Source organism: Melanostigma gelatinosum (genome assembly GCF_949748355.1).
Source record: "Melanostigma gelatinosum genome assembly, chromosome: 16".
Lineage (NCBI taxonomy): Eukaryota > Metazoa > Chordata > Actinopteri > Perciformes > Zoarcidae > Melanostigma > Melanostigma gelatinosum.
Genome location: NC_136649.1, coordinates 23,929,355 through 23,952,827, shown reverse-complemented (window position 1 = coordinate 23,952,827; position 23,473 = coordinate 23,929,355). Strand labels below are relative to the sequence as shown.

At 45.2% G+C, this 23,473-nt stretch overlaps 3 protein-coding genes across 4 annotated transcripts in view; 2 read left to right on the top strand and 1 right to left on the bottom strand.

The window, feature by feature from the left end:
* The first annotated feature begins 752 nt into the window (after nucleotides 1-752).
* On the top strand, nucleotides 753-3,559 carry neff2 (neuronal intermediate filament family member 2). The gene is made up of 3 exons (XM_079287309.1): nucleotides 753-1,877; nucleotides 2,211-2,335; nucleotides 2,512-3,559. Exons 1-3 carry the CDS (start codon nucleotides 873-875, stop codon nucleotides 2,570-2,572), a joined length of 1,191 nt encoding a protein of 396 aa, XP_079143435.1. The 5' UTR covers nucleotides 753-872; the 3' UTR covers nucleotides 2,573-3,559.
* A 1,259-nt stretch (nucleotides 3,560-4,818) lies between these two features.
* On the top strand, nucleotides 4,819-7,133 carry mrps26 (mitochondrial ribosomal protein S26). The gene is made up of 4 exons (XM_079286230.1): nucleotides 4,819-5,161; nucleotides 6,136-6,282; nucleotides 6,401-6,524; nucleotides 6,705-7,133. The coding sequence occupies exons 1-4, from the start codon at nucleotides 4,941-4,943 to the stop codon at nucleotides 6,834-6,836; spliced, it is 624 nt and encodes a 207-aa protein (XP_079142356.1). The 5' UTR covers nucleotides 4,819-4,940; the 3' UTR covers nucleotides 6,837-7,133.
* A 2,448-nt stretch (nucleotides 7,134-9,581) lies between these two features.
* The window catches only part of loxl3b (lysyl oxidase-like 3b), a 24,545-nt gene continuing 10,653 nt past the window's right edge, over nucleotides 9,582-23,473 (bottom strand). Inside the window, exons 5-15 of one of the 2 annotated variants that reach the window (XM_079286386.1) lie at nucleotides 20,773-20,980; nucleotides 19,760-19,940; nucleotides 15,786-15,940; nucleotides 14,920-15,090; nucleotides 14,165-14,320; nucleotides 13,527-13,686; nucleotides 13,074-13,317; nucleotides 12,728-12,843; nucleotides 12,402-12,538; nucleotides 12,156-12,267; nucleotides 9,582-12,045 (exon numbers count right to left, since the gene is read on the bottom strand). In XM_079286386.1, the coding sequence (XP_079142512.1) occupies nucleotides 11,972-12,045; nucleotides 12,156-12,267; nucleotides 12,402-12,538; nucleotides 12,728-12,843; nucleotides 13,074-13,317; nucleotides 13,527-13,686; nucleotides 14,165-14,320; nucleotides 14,920-15,090; nucleotides 15,786-15,940; nucleotides 19,760-19,940; nucleotides 20,773-20,980 (1,714 nt within the window). In that variant the 3' untranslated portion in view covers nucleotides 9,582-11,971. The remainder of the gene's footprint in view (nucleotides 12,046-12,155; nucleotides 12,268-12,401; nucleotides 12,539-12,727; nucleotides 12,844-13,073; nucleotides 13,318-13,526; nucleotides 13,687-14,164; nucleotides 14,321-14,919; nucleotides 15,091-15,785; nucleotides 15,941-19,759; nucleotides 19,941-20,772; nucleotides 20,981-23,473) is intronic. The other variant, XM_079286385.1, reaches the window with a different exon arrangement.

The following is a 23,473-nucleotide window of genomic DNA, read 5'->3' as shown; positions in this document are numbered from 1 at the left end:
TTGAATAACACTAACAGGGACAGCAGGCGTGTGCTGCACTGCATGCATTGTCCTGCTGCAGCTACACACTCACACACTGCAGCTGTCAGTGGAGAGAAACATGGTGATTGACTTGTGGGTGAACAAGGTCGTACAACTGTCCCAAGCTGAAGCGTCTGCAACAGATGACAATCGACTCCTGTCCCTCTGACTCATCTGACTCATCCCTGGATGTTACGCAGCACCGTTTCTCTGTGTCAGCAGATACAGATTCTTCCTCGGTGGTGTCTGGACATCAGTGACTCATCGACGTACAATCAGATCAAACGGATTCTCTGGGAAGATTAGCACTATATAGAGCATCGTGAAGGACATTCATAGCAATACAGGAAACAATGAAGAGCAGTGATGAACAGAGAGACGGGTTTTGTCACTGTAATAACACGGATGTGTTTATTCTTTGAGAGATGCATCGGAGCCTGCATTCGGGGAATAAAGTGGAGCAAAAGATGCCGACAGAGATGCAGAGTTATGAGAGGAATTGATTGCAATGCAATGTTTCGGGCAGATTAAAAGAAAAGCTGCACTACCACATCACGTCTGCCTGTGTAGGCTGAGAGAGAGTCTGCAGACCAACCTCCTCTCTGCTCACTGCAGCAGGCTGCTATTGGCCTGGTGGATGCTGACAGCACAGCTGCTTCTGAAGGGGGGGGGGGCAGCCTCACTCTATAAGAGCCAGGGATCTGCAGCATCACTGAGCTGGTGCAGTGCAAAACACCCGCTCATCCTCACCGATGGTGTGCAGAACAAGGGGGACATAAAAAAAAAACCTTTTGAAACTAAAAACATCCTTTTCTTAAACAAACAAAAAAATCCACAACAAAAAATTCACCATGAGCTACGATTCCTTCTCCTCCCGCCGCCCTTGGGACAGCTACAGAGGCTCCCAGTCCACCACCAAATCCTCCAGGTCCTCCTCCCTCTACTCTGCTCCTCGAGCTCCTCCGTCGGGGAAGAGGATCCCGAGGCTGCTCTCCTCTTCCCTGCCAGACGGGTCTGAGCGGATGGACCTGGCTCAGGCCAGCTCCCTCAACACAGAGCTGATGGGCCTGCGCTCCCAGGAGAGGGAGCAGCTAGTGGACCTGAACGACCGCTTCGCCACCTACATCGACAAGGTGAGGCACCTGGAGCAGCAGAACCGAGCCCTGCTGGCCGAGCTGGAGGCGCTGAGGAGGCGTCAGAACGACCCGTCCCGCCTGCAGACGCTTTATGAGGGGCAGTCGCGGAGTTTGAGGGCCATGATAGACTCGGAGAACGGGGACAAGATGCGGATGGAGGCGGAGAGAGACTACCTGCGCGACGTGTACGAGCAGATGAAGGAGCGCTTTGAGGAGGAAGCGAGGCGGCGCATGGATACCGAGGAGACCCTGCAGAGGGCCAGGGAGGAGGCCGACAGGGCCGTGCTCTCCAACTGTGACGCCGAGGCCTCCGTGGTCTCTCTCTGCGATGAGATGGTGTTCCTGAAGAAAGTCTTTGCAGAGGAGCAGGCAGAGCTGCAGGCCCAGCTGCAGGTGGCCAACATCAGCGTGGATGCGGAGGTGTCCCGGCCCGACCTCTCCACCGCCCTGCGGGACATCCGGGCGCAGTACGAGCGGCTGGCCGGCAAGAACATGCAGACCGCCGAGGACTGGTACAAGGGCAAGTTCACCAGCGTGGCGGAGACGGCCAGCAAGAACAACGAGGCCGTGCACGCCATCCGGGAGGAGACCACGGAGTACCGGCGGCTGCTTCAGTCCCGCTCCTCTGAGATCGAGTGTCTCCGGAACGTCATCGACTCCCTTCACAAGCAGCTGGAGGAGCTGGAGGACACGCAGGCCAAAGACGTGGCAAAGTACCAGGTGACTGAGGGTTACTGGATCCTGATCTGCTTGAATAGTCACCCAATAGGGGAACGTTAGCCAGCCTGTGGGACCTGGTCTGGTGCTCTCAGAGCAGGAGCGATCTTCTCCTCCAGCAGAAAGAGGAACGATGGCATGTAAAGGGCTTCTGGCCTCCATCAGATGCCTGAAAAGTAGAGCTCAGCAGGAAATGCTGGCCGGCTCACAGCGAGTGTCCGGATGAACTGTGGGAGCACAACGGAGCAAACCTCTTCCAGGAGAAGAAGCCCGGTGTCTAGCATCACTCACTGGGATATGTGATAATGAATGTCTGTGTTTTTCATGCACTTATAGATGAGGATCAGTGAGCTGGAGTGGGATATCACTGACGCCAAGCAGGAGATGGCGCGCTACCTGAGAGAGTACCAAGACCTGCTCAATGTGAAGATGGCCCTCGACATTGAAATAGCTGCGTACAGGTGAGAGCTGGATGTGGACATTCGGTTCCTCTTCATCAAATGTGTATGATTCTATGACTGTGTTCTAAAAGATGTTTATTTTATCTCTACTTTCACACGACCGACAGACAAAAATTCTGTTTTTCATACGTGAACAAATGCAGAGTCAGGATGAAGATAACGTGTTTTCTTTCCAGGAAACTTCTGGAGGGGGAAGAGATTCGTCTGGCTTACCCTTCCTTTCCCGCCCTCAACTGAAACCTAAACGCCACGAGCACGGCATCAACCTGAACCTTCACAGCCCTGACCTGAACATCACCCCTCTCCCTCCCTCGTTTCCTTTACGTTCTCTCCCCCAAATACTCCCCCATCCTTTACTCCTCCCCAAACCAAAGCTCATCCTTTCTCAAGACAGATGCGCCCTTGTGCTCAACAAGAGGTCCACCAGAAGTCCCCCTTCTTCTCCACACGTTCTGACACCGCACATCAAGAAGATGGCAACCTGCAAGACGCAGAGCGGCTGCACTGCATTGGTGACATCGCTACGTCGGACAGCTGTACTGCGTTGGCTGAGTTCCTCTCTGTCACACAGGTGAAGGTCCAAGCAGCAGAGTTACTATTCGACTCTTCTGATCCCTCGCTGTGCAAACATTTGACCAATTGTTTGTGAAGGAGGACAACTATCCCTTCATCTCTGATGCTTGGACTTTATCTGTGTTTGAAGTGATGCAGGACAGCTGCAGCGGTATTGATCAGGAACTCTCCCAATGCATCCTGCATTGTCCTGCACTCCTGGTTCTCTAGCAGTCAGTGAGCCAGTGACCTTAAAACCTTTGTTTTCACCAGATCAAAGACCCATTGTTGTCCTTTTTAGTTATTCTTCCTCTGCATTTACACAAATACAAGACATATTGGTTGGTTTAAAAACCAGAGTGGGTTTGGATCTTTCTATTTGGCTGGTTATGTAAACTTCTAATTGAAGCGTTTGGACGTGTAAATGCTTTGGAAGACGAAATTGTTACTGGTTTCTCCTTCTATTCATGCAGTGCGTCTCACAGCTGATCTGCATTCCATTTGTTTTCTGTTCTGTGAGTTCATTCAAAGCTAAACAATGAAACTGAAAGATAAGTGCAGGAGCTCCTTGTTGTTCGTCTGCTGATGTTAGACCTAAATGCTACATCTGTGAAACGAATACAAAGTCTGCACGCTCGGTGTACCTGTAACAGCTGAATAAACATATAACTGACCTGCAAATCACTTCACATCTCCTGTCTTCATTTGAGACTGATGGAGCGGTTCATGCTGCTTAAACTTCTCCTCGCTGCCTTCCTCTCAATGCCACTGCACCATTCACCATCATTGCATGTTCTTGGCACGCTGACTGTAGCTGTAATGTGTTGGTACCTCGCTTCAGCATCATCCGTCACCAGGCTGACATCCCACTGCACCCTGAAGGAAGATATACACAAACATTTCATTTGTACCTCATACCTCATACATCATACAGCTCAACATACAGAACATTAAGGATTGTGTCCCTCTCTCAGTTGGTCTCTTCTGTTGAGAACATCAAATACAAAGTCTGTTATTTTTAGTTGTAGGTTCAGGTTACTTGGTTCGCAGTAAACGAGGCATCTATTTTAACACACATTTTACAAACAACACAGACAATAGACAGCCATCGTGAGACTAATCAAAGGCTCCAATATCACTAAAACACTCAAATAAACCCCCCACCTCACAATTACTAAGTACTGTACTTAGGTATAATAGAGGTACTTGTACTAGTATACTAGTACTTTAATGCTACTTTATACTTATACTCCACTACAATTCAGAGAGAAACACTGTACTTTTACTTTTAATTAATAACTACGTAAATTGCAGATTCAGATGAATCAGAATCAGCGTTATTGATTAATAAAATAAACAAAGAAATGATGTGTTATTATAGGTTAGAATAAGACTTTATCGTATCCACATTTATGAGCTGCAACATTAAAGTCATGTACACATTAATTCATCAATTATTATAATTCAGTCATTTAGTATTATTCTGATATTTTATATTATTTCTACTGTGCTGTTGGTACTTCAAGAATACCTTTGAACTTTTACTTGTAACAGTGTACTTCTACAAAATAACATTGCTACTCTAATTTAAATAAAGGATTTGGGTACATTTTCCACCACTGCACGTGTTTGACAAAGTAACTTATAAACTGTTTTTACATCTTTGCCTGCTTAACAATTGTGAAGCTAACTAGCTACCTAGCTTCGTAGCTATCTATCTGCCATTATTGTTAGCACTCTAACACCGGTGTAGGGGAGCCATTAACGATGAAAACTATTTTAATACATCGATAAGGAGCACATCGTGCTTCATACCCGGTATATGGCATCGATATGTAAGAAAGCATCTTCTGCGACCTACAGATGGCGGTAGAGCCTAACGGACGCCTTAGCCGTTGCTAATTACTTCCGCCGGTCAGAGGTTACCAAAATGGCCGCTGCCTTCTCGTCGACAACATTTCTGTCTCAATGTTAACTTTCAAACGCTTTTGATTAACCTGTTACGTTAAGCGACTTACAATCTGCACCCCGGGAGCCACATTTCGACCCCGTCATGTTCCAGGTAATCGGCGGGAGGAGCGTGCAGGTGACCCGGCTCCTCGCACCCAGGAGCCCCGTGATCGTGGAGGTTGTCCGGGGGAGAAAGTCCCGCACCGACCCGGTGGCCAAGTCCAAAGAGGGGCGAATCAAGGTGCCTCCTCCGGTCGATGCGACGGAGATGGTCGTCCTCAAGGAGAGATACACGGAGTACCAGATGATCACGAGGGCGCTTCGGTACGTTAACTGGTCACCTGGTGTTGTGGCAAATTCTGTCTCCCTGTTCAAAATCTGTGGCCCCCAAACAAACGTTAGACCGGATATTGGTCCCTCAATCTTCATCCAACACATTACAGCCAGAACTTCAGGTATTGCAAGAGAATTTGCATTCCTTGCAATGGTCAAATCCTCGCTGTGTACAAAGCTGGTACTATCTATAAGAAGTGTGAGGAAGTATTTTAAATTAGCATCTAACGGTGTTAAAATGTGTTTATTTAGAAGGAAGCTGGTAAATAAGATGAGATAAGATGAACTTTTATTGATCCCCAGAAGGGAAATTCTTTTTTTGTTGCAGCACAAAGACAGAATAAGTACAGTTAAACTCAAACAAGACTAAAGTGATTCATCGTATTAGTGTGTATATATATATATATAATAATTAACAAATATATACATTCCAGTCCAACAGAGATCCATTTTTTTAAAGGTCAGCCAAATATCTTTTGTACTATTCGACAAAAGAAGCATTTTTCACAAAGTCTGGCATGTTTTAGACCAAACGGTTAACTGATTAATTAAAAATATTCGTTAATATGTCGACAAATCAAAAGAAGCAATCTGCATGCTGTTTCAATATCGTACAATTTCCAAATTCTCATTTCCTTCAAAAGAATAAATCAGCAACATGACTTTGCGTTGACGTTGACTATCTCTCGTTACACGCTTCTGTTTTAAAACCACGTACACCTCAACCCGTGTCTGACAAACATAAATGTTTGGTCCTTTATTAAAAACATAAATGAGAGATAATAATCTATAGCTGCAGCCTTGATATTACCAGGATTCAAAAAATATTCCTGAAAATTATTCATACGTCATTTTGTCAGAGTTGTGAAATATTGTGCGCTTGATAGTTTAAAGTTGAACACTGTACTTTAAAGTGAAATATTCTCTTTTGTGTTGCCATGGGTCTCTCCTCCGTGTCTCGTCAGCCTGGAGTTTAAGGAGGGGGTGCTTCGGAAGAAGTACGAGGAGGAGACGGGCTCCCTGGCGGAGGAGAGGGCGAGGCAGGAGGCGGAGGAGCATCGCGCCCTCATGGCCTTCAACACCCAGGAGAACCTCCGCATACTCCAAGTCCGGTAAGAAGAAACTCCACGTCACAGCATGAACAGTAGAAAGCTCATTTCAGGATCAACCACTCCTGGTCTCCATTATCTTCCCAAAGTATCGGCCCACGTTGTGCTCTGTCTCTCTCAGGATGTTGAGGATCCAGAAGGAAACGGAGGACGCTGAGCGTCAGCAGCTAGAAGCCGTCGTTCAGCGACAACAGCAGCAGCAAGAATTCATCAAAGAGAAAGAGAAGGAGATTCTGAAGTTGCAGGTATGATTTATTTTCCCGAATCTGCTTTCTTCCTCCAAACTAGAGTAAAACATGTTGATTCAAATTGCTACTTTTTCATGTTTTGTGGTCGACAAAATAGAGGAAAATTTGAAATTCTGCCTCAAAATAACACGGTGGTTGAATTCCTAAATCTGATCTCAACATATGTGACTCTTACAGGAGGATGCAAAGAACTTCATCACATTGGAGAACTTGGATCAGCGTATAGAAGAAGCTCTGGACAATCCAAAGAATTACAACTTTGCCATCGACAAAGAAGGGAGGGTTGTGAAACGGACGACGCTGCAGTGAAGCACCAGAGACCCGCTGTGTGTCCGTCTCAGGACGCACAGCAGAGACCCGCTGTGTGTCCGTCTCAGGACGCAGAGCAGAGACCCGCTGTGTGTCCGTCTCAGGACGCACAGCAGAGACCCGCTGTGTGTCCGTCTCAGGACGCACACCAGAGACCCGCTGTGTGTCCGTCTCAGGACGCAGAGCAGAGACCTGATGTGTGTCCGTCTCAGGACGCACAGCAGAGACCCGCTGTGTGTCCGTCTCAGGACGCAGAGCAGACCTGCTGTGTGTCCGTCTCAGGACGCAGAGCAGACCTGCTGTGTGTCCGTCTCAGGACGCAGAGCAGACCTGCTGTGTGTCCGTCTCAGGACGCAGAGCAGACCTGCTGTGTGTCCGTCTCAGGACGCAGAGCAGACCTGCTGTGTGTCCGTCTCAGGACGCAGAGCAGACCTGCTGTGTGTCCGTCTCAGGGCGCAGAGCAGAGACCTGCTGTGTGTCCGTCTCAGGACGCAGAGCAGAGACCTGCTGTGTGTCCGTCTCAGGACGCAGAGCAGAGACCTGCTGTGTGTCCGTCTCAGGACGCAGAGCAGAGACCTGCTGTGTGTCCGTCTCAGGACGCAGAGCAGAGACCTGCTGTGTGTCCGTCTCAGGACGCAGAGCAGACCTGCTGTGTGTCCGTCTCAGGACGCAGAGCAGAGACCCGCTGTGTGTCCGTCTCAGGACGCAGAGCAGAGACCCGCTGTGTGTCCGTCTCAGGACGCACAGCAGACGGATGGACATCAGGACTGTGAGCCGAGTTCAGTCTCATCCACCCCGGAGGCAGAAGAACATTCAGCGTTTGTAAGAACTAAGAACTATGCGAGAGTCATTTGCAGATGACTTCTAGATTAAAGCTTAATTTCCTGCTTTTATTCTTCATGTTTCTGCTTTATATTCTTTCTTCTTTCACATTATCTGAGATGTGTTTTCAGACTATTAATATAAAGAAATAAATCTAAACGCACCAGACGACTGACAGACTCGTGAACCTGCAGGCTCCACGGTCACTGAAGCACAATATGAAGTGTTCGGCCTTTAGGTCGTCGTTAGAGGATTGTTTTGGGGAGAATTTGTTTTAATTTGAAAATAGAGAGAGAGGTGTGATATGTGATAGAGAGAGGTGTGATATGCAACACAGATCCACAGCCGGTGACCAAACAAGTCATTTGACCAGCAAGCTATTAAACAATGGTGTGTGACAGGAATAACTAGAAACACTGCATTCAACGATGATTACTGAGAATAAAGCCATGAATACATCAAATCCTTTATGATCTTTTTGTCTTTATCCTACTGTAGCGAGTAGGTTCACATTAATATGCGATTAATCTCTAATTCTATAAAATGTCAGGATATTGTGTCCTCAGTATTTCCTAAAGACGACGGTAACGTTCCCCTCTTACGACCGATAATCATCCTTCAAATGACACAACCTGAGATTTAGAAGTCGCTCCGGACTTGATATGAGTTCATGTGTGGTCGTTCCCTCTAAAGAGACATTTAGATGGACGCTGTGTTGCTCTGGAGTCTGATGAGTGTCGCACCATCACTTTGGTCCTGCACATGCAGCTGCAGCCCTCTAGGGGTCGCTGTGAGCAGCGCCGCTCAGTGTAAACGTGTTTCAGGCATTAAGCTTCTCGTGTGAGACAACGTGCTGCTGAACCCGTTCATCCTCTTCCTCAGGCCACGTGCAGGTCGATGCTTTAGTGTGAGGAGCAGGAATAAACATGACCTCTGACCTCAGGTGATACTCTGAAGAGACACACCTGAGTGTTGTCTCTCGGTGCTCGTGCCACATTAACAAAGAGTAAAGAAAATATACACCTCATACAAACAAACAATAATCTCGTCATTGAAGAAGATTTAAAATTCTTCATCTGTTTCTCTTATGGTTCTAATCGAGTGTGTGGAGTTGAGCTCAAATATGTTCATTGACAGACAACTTATCCATCTTTTATAATCAATGAATCATTTTGAAGTCATTTTTACACATAAATTATAATCTGAGGATTTTCTGCTTTTTCTCTATTTTAAACTGAATATTTTTCCATAGATGCTTGAAAATGTTACTTTGGATGAATAATAAATGAATTGCTTCATAGAACAGTGTAGATATTAATGGAGCGGGAATGTGATCAGTAATTGTGTGCAAGATGACCGGGGTTGTGTGTGTTCCAGTGGTTTCATTGTGAGCAGGCGTCACTGAGAGGACTCCCGCTGTGGACTGACCGTAGCGGTCAACATCACAGCCGGTGACCCGAGCTGCCGTAACGCAGCGCGCTCATGCGATCGGTAACCGAGGTTAACGGGATTGTTCAACCGTGGCAGCGAAGGCGGGGATTACAAGCAGCACGCCGGAGTAGCAGCTGGTCATGACATGCAGCTTCCACTCAGTGTAAAGATTCTCTCATTCAGAGGTCGATCTGTTTCTGAAAGAAGTTAAAACATAAAACCCAGAGAGTATCTCTTCAGCCCAACAGGGTCAATTCATCCTCAGACGGATTTAAACAGCAAACGTTTCCCCAAACTGCTCATTGATCAAATGAAATCAAATATCAACGAACAAAAGTCAATATTGGTCGAATAGAGTCAACAGCAAGACAAATGCATTGTTCTAGTTCACTTAATCTAAAAATAAAAAATAATAAAATGAGGATTTTAGAGAGATTGTTATCATGGTGAAAAAAAATAGATATTTTTGGAACCCCAAATTATGTATTTCAGACTCCTTTATTCTATTTTTCTTTCTTTCAGGTTCTGGATGATTCAAAAAAACAAATACGTAATCAGATATATTGTACATATTTACATACATGTTTACATTGTCCATGTATCTATTCTATATTTATGTTTCTGGACGGTTGCAGCACTTACTGATATTTATATTTCCTCTTACTGTGTTTATTATTTTATGCACCAAAACACAAACACCATCTCGTCTGTGAAAACCTGATGGTTTGAACTGGTCATGAGGGGTCACGAGGGGTCACGAGCCCAACATGTTGAGAGCCACGTCCCTAAACCTGCCAGGATGAGACTTCACACAGTTTCTATAAAAATAAGTCTCTCAGGTGCATCGTCATCATTCCTCTCCTCTTTATTGGTGCAGCGGTGAGATCACATCAGCACAGACATCTTGAGGGTATTTGTATTTGTTTTGCCCGATAACGTCTAAGTTCTGACCCGAAATGACTATGAATAGAAATACACAGACTAAAGCTACAGACGGCTTCAAACTGCTCCAAAGAACGAGCAATAAATACATTCACAAAATATTGTAACTCCAAAACCATTTCTGTGACCAAGATGGCAGAAAACTGACCGGCAACTGATGTGAAAACCTTCAGCCCAGAGCCAATGTGCAGCTAACATGAACTGTTGTGATCTGATCAGCATGAAGACCAGCAAGACTCCCACAGAGCTGCATCTCTTCCAGCTACCGCCTCAGCAATGTGCTAACGCGGAACCTGCTCGCTTTCAGAACATAATCAACAGCTCGTTCATAACTCGGATCATTCACAACATTCATTGGAGTAAAAATAGAACATTAGACGGAGGAAAGAGAAACATTAGCGCTTGAATATTCAAGGATATAAAACACATTCAGGGAACTACTGTTGGCTTCTTCCATGACTCCAGATAGCATGCGGGGAATGCATCGTGGTACCTGAAGACAAAGCTGGTGACGTGTGATTCTACTGAACGCTGGATTAAGGGATGTGGTTGTTGAGCTGGTGACGTGTGATTCTACTGAACGCTGGATTAAGGGATGTGGTTGTTGAGCTGGTGAAGTGTGATTCTACTGAACGCTGGATTAAGGGATGTGGTTGTTGAGCTGGTGAAGTGTGATTCTACTGAACGCTGGATTAAGGGATGTGGTTGTTGAGCTGGTGACGTGTGATTCTACTGAACGCTGGATTAAGGGATGTGCTTGTTGAGCTGGTGAAGTGTGATTCTATTGAACGCTGGATTAAGGGATGTGCTTGTTGAGCTGGTGAAGTGTGATTCTACTGAACGCTGGATTAAGGGATGTGGTTGTTGAGCTGGTGAAGTGTGATTCTACTGAACGCTGGATTAAGGGATGTGGTTGTTGAGCTGGTGAAGTGTGATTCTATTGAACGCTGGATTAAGGGATGTGGTTGTTGAGCTGGTGACGTGTGATTCTATTGAACGCTGGATTAAGGGATGTGCTTGTTGAGCTGGTGAAGTGTGATTCTACTGAACGCTGGATTAAGGGATGTGGTTGTTGAGCTGGTGAAGTGTGATTCTATTGAACGCTGGATTAAGGGATGTGGTTGTTGAGCTGGTGAAGTGTGATTCTACTGAACGCTGGATTAAGGGATGTGGTTGTTGAGCTGGTGAAGTGTGATTCTACTGAACGCTGGATTAAGGGATGTGGTTGTTGAGCTGGTGAAGTGTGATTCTACTGAACGCTGGATTAAGGGATGTGGTTGTTGAGCTGGTGAAGTGTGATTCTACTGAACGCTGGATTAAGGGATGTGGTTGTTGAGCTGGTGAAGTGTGATTCTACTGAACGCTGGATTAAGGGATGTGCTTGTTGAGCTGGTGAAGTGTGACTCTACTGAACGCTGGATTAAGGGATGTGGTTGTTGAGCTGGTGAAGTGTGATTCTACTGAACGCTGGATTAAGGGATGTGGTTGTTGAGCTGGTGAAGTGTGATTCTACTGAACGCTGGATTAAGGGATGTGGTTGTTGAGCTGGTGAAGTGTGATTCTACTGAACGCTGGATTAAGGGATGTGCTTGTTGAGCTGGTGACGTGTGATTCTACTGAACGCTGGATTAAGGGATGTGGTTGTTGAGCTGGTGAAGTGTGATTCTACTGAACGCTGGATTAAGGGATGTGCTTGTTGAGCTGGTGACGTGTGATTCTACTGAACGCTGGATTAAGGGATGTGGTTGTTGAGCAGGTGAAGTGTGATTCTACTGAACGCTGGATTAAGGGATGTGGTTGTTGAGCTGGTGAAGTGTGATTCTACTGAACGCTGGATTAAGGGATGTGCTTGTTGAGCTGGTGACGTGTGATTCTACTGAACGCTGGATTAAGGGATGTGGTTGTTCAGCTGGTGAAGTGTGATTCTACTGAACGCTGGATTAAGGGATGTGGTTGTTGAGCTGCCCGGGGTATTTCTCAAACCTCCTCTCTGCCTCCTCGCTGAACGCATCACCTGTCGGGGTGAAACACAACCACCAGAGCAGTTACAGACGAAGGTCTGAATACACCAGGTAACCATGGTGACATGAAGTCATCTGCTCGTCTGAGGGGTTAGTCGGTTACCAATGTGGCAGTTATGGAGCCAGATCCGATGTCCGTCATATTTGCAGTTACACTTCATGGCGTTGTTGGTGAAGTCGCTTTCAGACACTTCCTGATTTGGATTGATAACAATCTGAAGGGGTCAGAAGCATAAAAGGAACATTTTAAAAACAGAATAGACATATAAATACATATAAATATCTGTACATATGTAGAGATATAAATGTATATTTCTTTGGCTGTAGGACAGCTGCGGTATTTGCTCACCTGCAGGATGTAGTTTCCAGGCTTGACGTCCGTGATGTCGATCCACTGGCAGTCGATGTCGTGTCGGTACAAATCCCAGCAGCCCACAGTGATGCCCTGATCGCCGAAGTTGGCGCACTCGTAGCGCTTAGAAACACCTGGGAGGCAAATCGATGAGATCCATTGATTTTAAGATGCATTAGTGAATCCAACATGAAGTATTTCATGATGCCTCTTCGATTCAGGCAGCTCCTGTGTCTTTGCCTTTGTTATCACGAGTTTAGACGTGTCAGACAGCTGACATCGTGCACTTGTCGCTCTGCTGCTGGACTCTGGATCAGACTCACCCTCCTCACAGTCAGAGTCCTCCAGACAGAAGCTGGCTTTGTGGCCCTCAGCCACTCGGGTCCCGTTGGCGTTCAGCAGGTCGTAGTGGGTGAAGATGTCCATGCTGTGGTAGTGGCTGTAAAACACAGAGAACACGTTGTTCATGACAGACATGAGACAATAACTGCTTTGATAACGGACAACACAAAACACTTCTATGACAAAATAATGGAGCTGCGTTGGTGTAAACTTCATTTCTTTGTGTTTTTCTCGCCCACTGAGAGAAATGAGATGATAGAAGCATCATTAGAACTCCAGTCTGTCTCATCCACACAGTTATCTGCAGGTGATGAAAGATGATATTACCCGTGGCAGGCGTGCCAGACCCAGGAGTGGCGCCCGGCCTTGGGCTTGAAGTCAGCCCGCCCGATGTTGTGGATCTGGGAGGAGAAGCGCAGCAGGCGTCGGTGTCCGTAGGGCCAGTTGGCCTTGGCTGCAGACTTGGACAGGCAGTCCTCCTCAGCAGAGCAGTAGAGCATGTGCAGGGGGCGGTCCTCGACGTACACCGTCTGCTGGACCAGAGGGGCGTTCAGGACCAGGTCAGAGGTCGCTGCGTAGAGGGGGCAGTGGGGTTAGGCTCGAGTTACACTCCTCATGTCAATGGAACAGGCTTTACTTGATTCTTCTTCTTGTGCCACTTGATGCTTCTATTCCATAAATGTCCGTTGGCTCTTGTTTCTGGATTCTGTGTGTTCTTGTCTACAGATCAGGAACACATGTGTGTGCGTGTCCTTTCCTTTCCTTGTTTCCTTCACTCACTGTCAGAACAGATGACTCCCGCTGCAAACTTTGCTGCCGCTTTCTGGCAGCTGACGGTTTTGTGCTGCTGGCAGCGACTCAGAGACATCTCGCTCCCCGTGCACTTCACGCCGCTCATGATCATCTCCGTCACGTTGCTGCTGTCCCAGTACCACGTCTCCTTGGAGGGTTCAGACACAAGCAGACAAACAGAAACAAGCGCAGCGGTCAGGAGACAACCGTGCACAGACTGCAGAGAGTTCAGCCAGATGTCCTCAGGAACACATGACTCATCTCTGGTGTAAAGCTGCGTTTATGATCACTGGAGGACAATAACTTCACTGTGTGTGGATTGTAATAATAATGTGATATGTTTGAAGTATCTCTAAATCAATGAGTTCATTCTTTTTAATGAGCCAGTATATTGTAATCAGTTCTTACAGTCGTATACCTCAGTGTACTCTGTATGTGAAGACACTTTGATCAAGCTCGTCCTGCGTCTCGTCTTTAACTTTGTAACTTGACTGTCATACTGTTGTTTTTGTTCACTATTAATCATGATTATTCTGTGTTTTCTCGGAGTACGTTTCTCCTTTAAACAATACATTTGTTCAACATCTCACGGAGGAACAGGTGACTTCACGCTCTGGTCTACTTACAGTGACGGCATGCATGGAGTAGCCGAGCCCTAGCTGCCTGCAAACCACCATGGCTTCCTTTGTGGTCCAGCCTGTGCTGCACACTGTGCCCCACTTGGAGCCAACCTGAACCTCCAGCCGGCCCTCATAAGTGGTCCGGCCTCCCACTATCCGGATCTGCAGACATGCCCTGCTGGGAGTCAGTGGGGGGAACACACTTCCTGTCCTGTCTCTGAGCTGTCTGGGTTGAAGCTAAGGCTTCTAGTCCTCCGGCGGTGGAGAGCTGCTGCTGAAGCGTTGCTGTGGTTACGCGGCTCGAGGCCTGCAGAGCGTCGGCGTGGTTTCCAGATGAGCTCACCACTCGGCTTTAGTGGTGAGCTGCTCTTTGAGTTTGATTAGTGACTTCATGAGCAAAGACCAAAACGGTATCATGATCTTCCATGTAGGAAGAAAAGAAGCTTCTACTGCATATGGAACTTATAACGTACTGTCATTAACACTTGCAATGTTCAAGAACACTCAGAATACACATATACCCAAAGTAGCATATGTTTAGGAAGATATTAGAATGTGTTACCAGATTAGTGCTGCACATATTACATAGTATGTGATTGACCAGAAGTATTGATCATGTTTGAACATATATTCACAGCTTTGAATGTCCTGACTGTAATGAAATGAAGTGTTGATGACAGTATATTATATGTGCATATGCCGCTGGTGAGAGCAGCTCTGCTCTGCTGCAGGACGTTGGCCTCGTGGTGTTAATAACCTACTTGCACGCCCTGGTTAGCGTAGCCCAGGCCCAGCTGCCTGCAGACCACTATGGCCTCCTTGGTGCTCCAGGTCTCTCCACAGATCAGACCCCAGCTCTGCGTCCCGTTCGAGTCCGAGCCCAGCACCTCCACGCGGCCCTCGTAACGGGTCCGCCCTCCCGTTAGTCGGATCTGTGTGTGGGGCCGAGGGGGTTAGAGAGCAGAGCAAAGCTCGTAGATACACGAGAGCCGGGCTGGAGAAAGAACTTCATCTGTGAGGAGTTCTTTTGGTGCAAATCTTAATGGCGACACGGTTTACATGTCACGTGACCCCAATTGAAAAGATGAGCGTGAACCCTTGCAGAGTTTTTATCCACTTAGTCCGTCCTCGGTGTGTATCTACAGGAAACACGGAGTATCATCTGGTGAAGTACACACTGCACAACCAGAAATACTCTGTTAACAGGAAGTCACTGCTGTCGCAAAGAAAAGAATAATAAGAATAAGAATGAGGTCTGAGATGGTTTCAATTAATTCTGAACTCACGTGAGTGTTTTTTGTGGCAGCAGTGAAGAAGTATCGGGAGAGAGTGAAGATGAGTATCAGCTCTTAAGCTCACGTTACATGTTACATGTTACTCACATGCAAAACCGAGAAGACGTTTAGAGCAGCAAAGAGCTAAATGAATGGATAAAACATTAACAGTGTAATACAAGGTCTGTCCTATGCTACATTATTCAGAAGAAAGTCTGACGCAGCTAACCAATGTCCACCAATGATTTAGATCATTATTGTGCTATCTGGGGCAATAAATAGTATCAAAACAGTGTCAACTAAACAGAAGAGTTTTAAGATGAATCACTGCAGTAAGAAGGTTCAGCTCTGACCGAGTCCTCGAGTCCCATGTGGGGCACGTTGCAGCGGACGGCAGCGTCCTCCACATGCTGACAGTCCTCTGATGTGATGTTTTTAAAGGGGCAGTTCCAGATGGACCTCTCGTGGCCGATGCACTTCACCTCGTTCATGTAGATCGGACCCATTCCTGGACAGACACACAGACACACAGTCACATAAACACAGACACACAGACACAGTCACATAAACACACAGACACAGTCACATAAACACACAGACACAGTCACATAAACACACAGTCACATATACACACAGACACACAGTCAGACAGTCACATATACACACAGACACAGTCACATAAACACACAGTCACATAGACACACAGTCACACAGTCACATAAACACACAGACACATATACACACAGACACACAGTCACATAAACACACAGTCACACAGACACACAGTCACATAAACACACAGACACACAGTCACATATACACACAGACACACAGTCACATATACACACAGACACACAGTCACATAAACACACAGTCACACAGTCACATAGTCACACAGTCACATAAACACACAGTCACACAGTCACATAAACACACAGACACACAGTCACATATACACACAGACACACAGTCACATATACACACAGACACACAGTCACATAAACACACAGTCACACAGTCACATAAACACACAGTCACACAGTCACATAAACACACAGTCACACAGTCACACAGACACACAGTCACATAAACACACAGTCACACAGTCACATAAACACACAGACACACAGTCACACAGTCACATAAACACACAGACACACAGTCACATAAACACACAGTCACATAAACACACAGTCACACAGTCACATAAACACACAGTCACACAGTCACATAAACACACAGTCACACAGTCACATAAACACACAGTCACATATACACACACACACACAGTCACATAAACACACAGTCACACAAACACACAGTCACATATACACACACACACACAGTCACATATACACACAGTCACACAGTCACATAAACACACAGTCACACAGTCACATAAACACACAGTCACACAGTCACATATACACACACACACACAGTCACATAAACACACAGTCACACAAACACACAGTCACATAAACACACACACACACAGTCACATAAACACACAGTCACACAGTCACATAAACACACAGTCACATAAACACACAGTCACACAGTCACATAAACACACAGTCACACAGTCACATATACACACACACACACAGTCACATAAACACACAGTCACACAGTCACATAAACACACAGTCACACAAACACACAGTCACATAAACACACACACACACAGTCACATAAACACACAGTCACATATACACACACACACAGTCACACAAACACACAGTCACATAAACACACAGTCACACAGTCACATAAACACACAGTCACATAAACACACAGTCACATAAACACACACACACAGTCACACAAACACACAGTCACATAAACACACAGTCACACAGTCACATAAACACACAGTCACATAAACACACAGTCACACAGTCACATATACACACACACACACACAGTCACACAGTCACATAAACACAGACACACAGTCACACAGTCACATAAACACACAGTCACACACACACACACAGTCACACAGACACACACACACACAGTCACACAGACACACAGTCACATAAACACACAGACACACAGTCACACAGTCACGGTTACAGAAAACAGACTTGTTGTTGGATTCGTTCGACTGCTCAGGCAAAGTTTCTCTCCACTTCTATATTAACAGTTGTTTGATCAAATAATACATTTAGAACATTTATCAGCAATTACACATTTTCTAGTTCAATGTTTTTCAAGGAAACTCAGAATCAACTGTTATCAAAAGACAATTCATCAAATTACAAAATTAAGAAATGAAGTCGTCAGCAGTAGAAGGAAACGTACGTGTTTCAGCTGTAAGAAACTTAGTTTCAAGTGCTGACGACACTATTTGCTAATTTTTGCAGTTTTCGTGTCACAACCATAGACTGTAAATAAAAAGTGGACGTAGTTGTCGTGACGTCACCCGTTGGTTCGTGGACTGCCTCGAGTTCGACATTTTAGTTGTCGGCATCTTGTTTTTTTTACAACCAGTGAACAGGAAGTGACATATTTGGTCTGTGGAGGAGTGACATCATTTTCTCATAGACTTCGATACAACCAGAGGAGCCGCCCCCTGGTGGACACTAGAGAGAATGCAGCTTTAACACATGAAGCATCGGCTTCACTCGGCAGAACCGGAGGTTGCCGCATGGTCGGCACCCGTTACACTCTTGAGACAATTAGGTTGAACTTGCCAGTTCTCTTGTTTATTCATCAAATTCTGTCTGTTTTTAAATCCTTTTAATAGCAACTATGGGTTGTATAAAAATGTGTGGGTTTGAATGGGGTACAGATGTTTAATGTGTTGCAACCACTGCAGCATGTAATGAGCCTTAAACCATTAAATAGATCAGATCAGATGAATTAGTTCCTGTTTCTTTTGAGTCTCAGACGAGTGAGAAAACTGGGCCAAGAAAAACCAAATAAAAGAAAATTTTATTTCGTTTTGGTTTTATTTTCTGTTACAGGTCATGCTGGCTACCATCTTCTACTTTATTCCAACGATACTAATGTAACTATTTCACCCTTTGATGAACTGGATACAGGTGGAATCACTGTTTAAAGCACATAGACTCAATGAACATAACAGCTGATAGGACCAGACGAAGGCCCACTGAGGCACATTCAGATGCCCAGGATCTGATATCAGTTCAGATTTCTACGTCTCCATACAGAGCTGGTAGTCAAACTACATATAGCTCACTTTTTAACCGGAGTGCATGTTTGCTGAGCATGCATGTTCTCCGTCAGCGACAGCCTGGTTTACATTCACCCTCTGAACTCCATCACTACTAAGTCACAGCACCATGAGGTGATTGTATCAGGACATTTCCGTGAAAGAAAATTCCTTCAGCCGTGACGTTGAGGAACGTTTCTTGGATGAATTCAGCCAGGTGGTGGTCTGACCTCCCTCTGAGCACAGAGTCTCCTCCAACGACTTCCTCTGTGGTAGAAATCATAGCGTACACACACACACACACACACGCACACACACACACACACACTCACACACACACGAGGAGACATCCCCACCCAGCGCTTCTGAGAACTGCCCTTCAAAGGACTGCTTGTTTCTTCTTTGGTGGAATCTGTGGGCAGTTTACCAAAACAAACTACACACCACCTCCATGTTCTAACGATGAACACACACACACACACACACACACACACACACACACACACACACACACACACACACACACACACACACACACACACACACACACACACACACACACACACACACACACACACACTATCTGAGATGAGCTGCCGGGTAAGACGGGCTGCAGATGGATGGCTGAAGACTGATGTCTGATATTATAGACACATCCTGCCTTTAAGGGACTTAATGCAAAGCACAGAAGCACTGGGCTAACCTTTAACAAATAAACAATTATATGAAATAAGGATTTCGTGAGACAGGATTAACATTATTATCATCACGAAGGGCTGTACCCAATGTCCTTTCTTTCCACTCAGAGGTTCTATTGAGGTCTTGGAATGAAGTTTCAAATGTCTATCGCCTTGTTTTTGACATCGTCTCACAAACAAATGGAGAAAAAACAGATTTTGTTTAGTGTGACTATATGAATGTGATTTATGATGCTGTTAGATTGCTGCTACACCGCCTCCTTCATACAGGAGCTACATCTGCCAAATCACACTTAGGTTGAACATCATAACACATATCAGTGTTTGGGCCTCCTCTCAAACAGGTGAACTACTTTATTGTCTTTATTATAGATTTATCAGACGAGGATTATCAGACCGGCTTGTGTTATTTGAAACCTCTTATTTTCATCACTGTTGAACTGACCTTGTCCCATGCGGCCTCCAGTGAGCGCCTCCTTGGCGCTGCCGAAGCCGAGCTCCCTGCAGACGACGCCGGCCGACTGCAGGTTCCAGCGATCGTCACACACGGTTCCCCACTCGCTGCCCTTCAGCACCTCCACCCGACCCTCGCCCACCACGGCTCCTCCCTTCAGCCTCACGTTGCTCTATAACAAGCAGACACGTACAACTCCAGTTTGTTTCTGTCCTCCGAGCAGCCTGGAGGCACCGACAGTCATGTGATCAGGCTGTCAGACGGCCGGCTATTGGCTCATACGCTTTAGTAACTGTTTAATGGAGCGATCTCTAAAGATCGGATACAGAAGATGGTTTCATTAATTTAGACTGCTTCAATTATTAAAAGATATAAATATTTCTATATACTGTATATTGATCTGTCGTCAATGAGTTTTCATATTTCTGTAATGGAGTTAGTCTTATTTTAATTTTGTCTAACTCCATTACTCAAAATTAGAAATATTTCACAAAGAACTTTGTTCTCGTCACGTTAGAAAACAGAAATGAAATCATTCAGGGAAAATAAAATAGCATTTAAATCGAGTCTAATTCATAAAAGAGCGTAACATTTCATGCCGTTATGTCCATGACAGCCGAACTAAATGCATCTACTGAGGAAGACCGTGAGTCTCAGTCCACAGCTGTTTACAAGGTCCAGATGTAAATGTGATGCTCAGCAGAGTGATGGAGCTCTGCTGCGCTTCTCCTCCAGTGACGGGCTTTAAATGAAGTAATAAACTACATCCCACAACCTTTCTTCACACTACATGTTGACATGTCGTGGGAGGAAAAGCAGGTCAATAACTGACCAGCTTCAGGGTGATGGTGTTGTCCATGCTTACCATCATGACTTACTGGGACACGTAAAAAGAGCCGAGACATGTTTCATGAAGTCTGACACACCTGTGCTTCTTCCTACTGGAACAAGTCAACATATCTGCTGAGGAAAAGGACTATTCAGCGATTTAAAGACTACTTTACCGAAGTCTTAAGCTTCTTCTTCATGCCGGTGTTGTGAATGAACAGCGGCCCCGGCATGCAGCTGACGACGGCCGCCGTGCCGCCCTCGCAGGTGGACGTGGCGTTGGGCTTGCTGAACTCCAGCGGACAGGCTGCCAGGTGAACCTCCGTGCCCGAACACGCCACCGAGTGAATGTGGAAGAAGTTCTTCTGACGCTCCAGATACAACCTGGAGGGAGCGCAGACAAGGAAACATTAACTGTGTCCCAAAGCCATACCTGTGATATACAGTATCTATATATATATACATATATATATATATAAATATACCTGTGATACACAGTATGTATGTATATATATATATATATATATATACTTAGTATACACGCCCTCTGCTTTGAGAATACTTTATTTTGTCTCTTCTCTAGTGTGAAGTTTTGACATAATGCTGAGAATCAATAACATAAAAAGACCAAACAAATGAATGAATCACTGAAAACACAACGTTCCTCGTCTACAAAGACAACATGAAGATATCAGCTGGTGTGTGCGTTTGTTTGAGCTCATGCACACCCATCAGCTCATGTTACAGTAAGAACTAAGGACCACAGATATCCGCTCTGATCATACAAACATGTTGGACAAAAGGATAAACGCACAGCAGTAAAGTGAAGCTCATCGTATATGCTGAACTTGCAATAATTAGAGGCACTGTTTGACTTTTTAGTAAATATGCAAAACTACTTTCTTTGCCAGGAGTAACTCGTCTGTTTGACTGCATCGTGGCCCATAAACTAAAATCTAAAACATCTTTATCTCTCATCGTCTCTAGATGTAGAACTTCCTGTAAGTTGCTTTGGATAAAAAGCGAAATAAATGTAATGTAACGAGTGAGAGGAGAAGATTGATACACTATTGTGCCTGTACAGTAAATATATTATGCTAAGCTAAGCTAAGCTGGGATCAATCTTCTTATTTAACTGATGGAAACAAGTTTCCTTTTCTTCAGAAAATGTCTCTTTATGGAATCGTTTGCATAGTTTTAGTGTTTTAATTCTGCACATTCGTTCCAGCAGTACTTTGACTAAATATTCAAGCAGCTAACATTGTTTTCTGTTCTTATGAACACACAACTGTCTGCCTCTCATCAGTCTGAATCAATGCGTTCGTGTGGTGGAAGCAGCGCGTGTGTGTGTGTGCGCGCGCGCGACTTTTCAGACGGCTTGAAGTCCGGTTCATCCTCAGATTACCTTTTGCCAGCGCTGCTCTGTTTAGACTTAGCTTTAGCTTTAGCGTTAGCGTTAGCTTTAGCTTTAGCTTTAGCTTTAGCTTTGGATGTCTGCCTGCAAGGTAAACACGGGTTAGAATGCTCCGTCAGGAGAACATGACGGACAAACACCTGCAGCTACACTGTTCAAAAGGACGTGTCTCCTTCAACATGCTGTTTGTAAGAGTTGTTAACACAGAACATGTGATTCACAGTCGTTTCTTTATACAGTGTGTTATATATATAAGGCACACAGATCTGTTGGAAGTGACACATCCCTTTCAAATGCACGTACATGAACACAAATATGACAAAGAATGAAGTTAAAATGTGGAGATTCTGCAGTTATTTGGACGCGTTTCAACAACACAGGCTCATATTCACTGCATGGCCAAAAGTATGTGGACAGCGTTCTACATACTCTTGTATACTTTATGGCATCTTAGTTCCATTTGATTGAAATCTCACTGCGTTAACCTCCAGTGATGTTTTCACAGCAGTGGACTCGTCCCAGTTTAACAGGACAGGATGTTCCCAGTGTGCTGTGGGAGTGTTTGGCTGTCCGTATACCTTTGACCACATAGAGTGTGACACGTACAGCTGATCATCAATATGTGTGTTAGTACTTATGACCACATAGAGTGTGACACGTACAGCTGATCATCAACATGTGTGTTCGTACTTATGACCACATAGAGTGTGACACGTACAGCTGATCATCAACATGTGTGTCAGTACTTATGACCACATAGAGTGTGACACGTACAGCTGATCATCAACATGTGTGTTAGTACTTATGACCACATAGAGTGTGACACGTACAGCTGATCATCAATATGTGTGTTAGTACTTATGACCACATAGAGTGTGACACGTACAGCTGATCATCAACATGTGTGTTAGTACTTATGACCACATAGAGTGTGACACGTACAGCTGATCATCAACATGTGTGTTCGTACTTATGACCACATAGAGTGTGACACGTACAGCTGATCATCAACATGTGTGTTAGTACTTATGACCACATAGAGTGTGACACGTACAGCTGATCATCAATATGTGTGTTCGTACTTATGACCACATAGAGTGTGACACGTACAGCTGATCATCAATATGTGTGTTCGTACTTATGACCACATAGAGTGTGACACGTACAGCTGATCATCAACATGTGTGTTCGTACTTATGACCACATAGAGTGTGACACGTACAGCTGATCATCAATATGTGTGTTAGTACTTATGACCACATAGAGTGTGACACGTACAGCTGATCATCAACATGTGTGTTCGTACTTATGACCACATAGAGTGTGACACGTACAGCTGATCATCAACATGTGTGTTAGTACTTGCAGTCAATGTGAACCTCAAGCTACACATTGATGTTGTTTGACGTATGACATTGCTTTTAAATCATGGAGGTAGCTTTGATAAGGAAAGCATGATATTA

Excerpts from the sequence above, each read along its gene's own strand:
- neff2 (XM_079287309.1), top strand. The coding sequence starts at position 873 with ATGAGCTACGATTCCTTCTCCTCCCGCCGCCCTTGGGACAGCTACAGA. Across the intron at positions 1,878-2,210 it reads AAGACGTGGCAAAGTACCAG|ATGAGGATCAGTGAGCTGGA; the intron begins GTGACTGAGGGT and ends ATGCACTTATAG. Across the intron at positions 2,336-2,511 it reads ATTGAAATAGCTGCGTACAG|GAAACTTCTGGAGGGGGAAG; the intron begins GTGAGAGCTGGA and ends TTTTCTTTCCAG.
- mrps26 (XM_079286230.1), top strand. The coding sequence starts at position 4,941 with ATGTTCCAGGTAATCGGCGGGAGGAGCGTGCAGGTGACCCGGCTCCTC. Across the intron at positions 5,162-6,135 it reads ATGATCACGAGGGCGCTTCG|CCTGGAGTTTAAGGAGGGGG; the intron begins GTACGTTAACTG and ends GTGTCTCGTCAG. Across the intron at positions 6,283-6,400 it reads CTCCGCATACTCCAAGTCCG|GATGTTGAGGATCCAGAAGG; the intron begins GTAAGAAGAAAC and ends TGTCTCTCTCAG.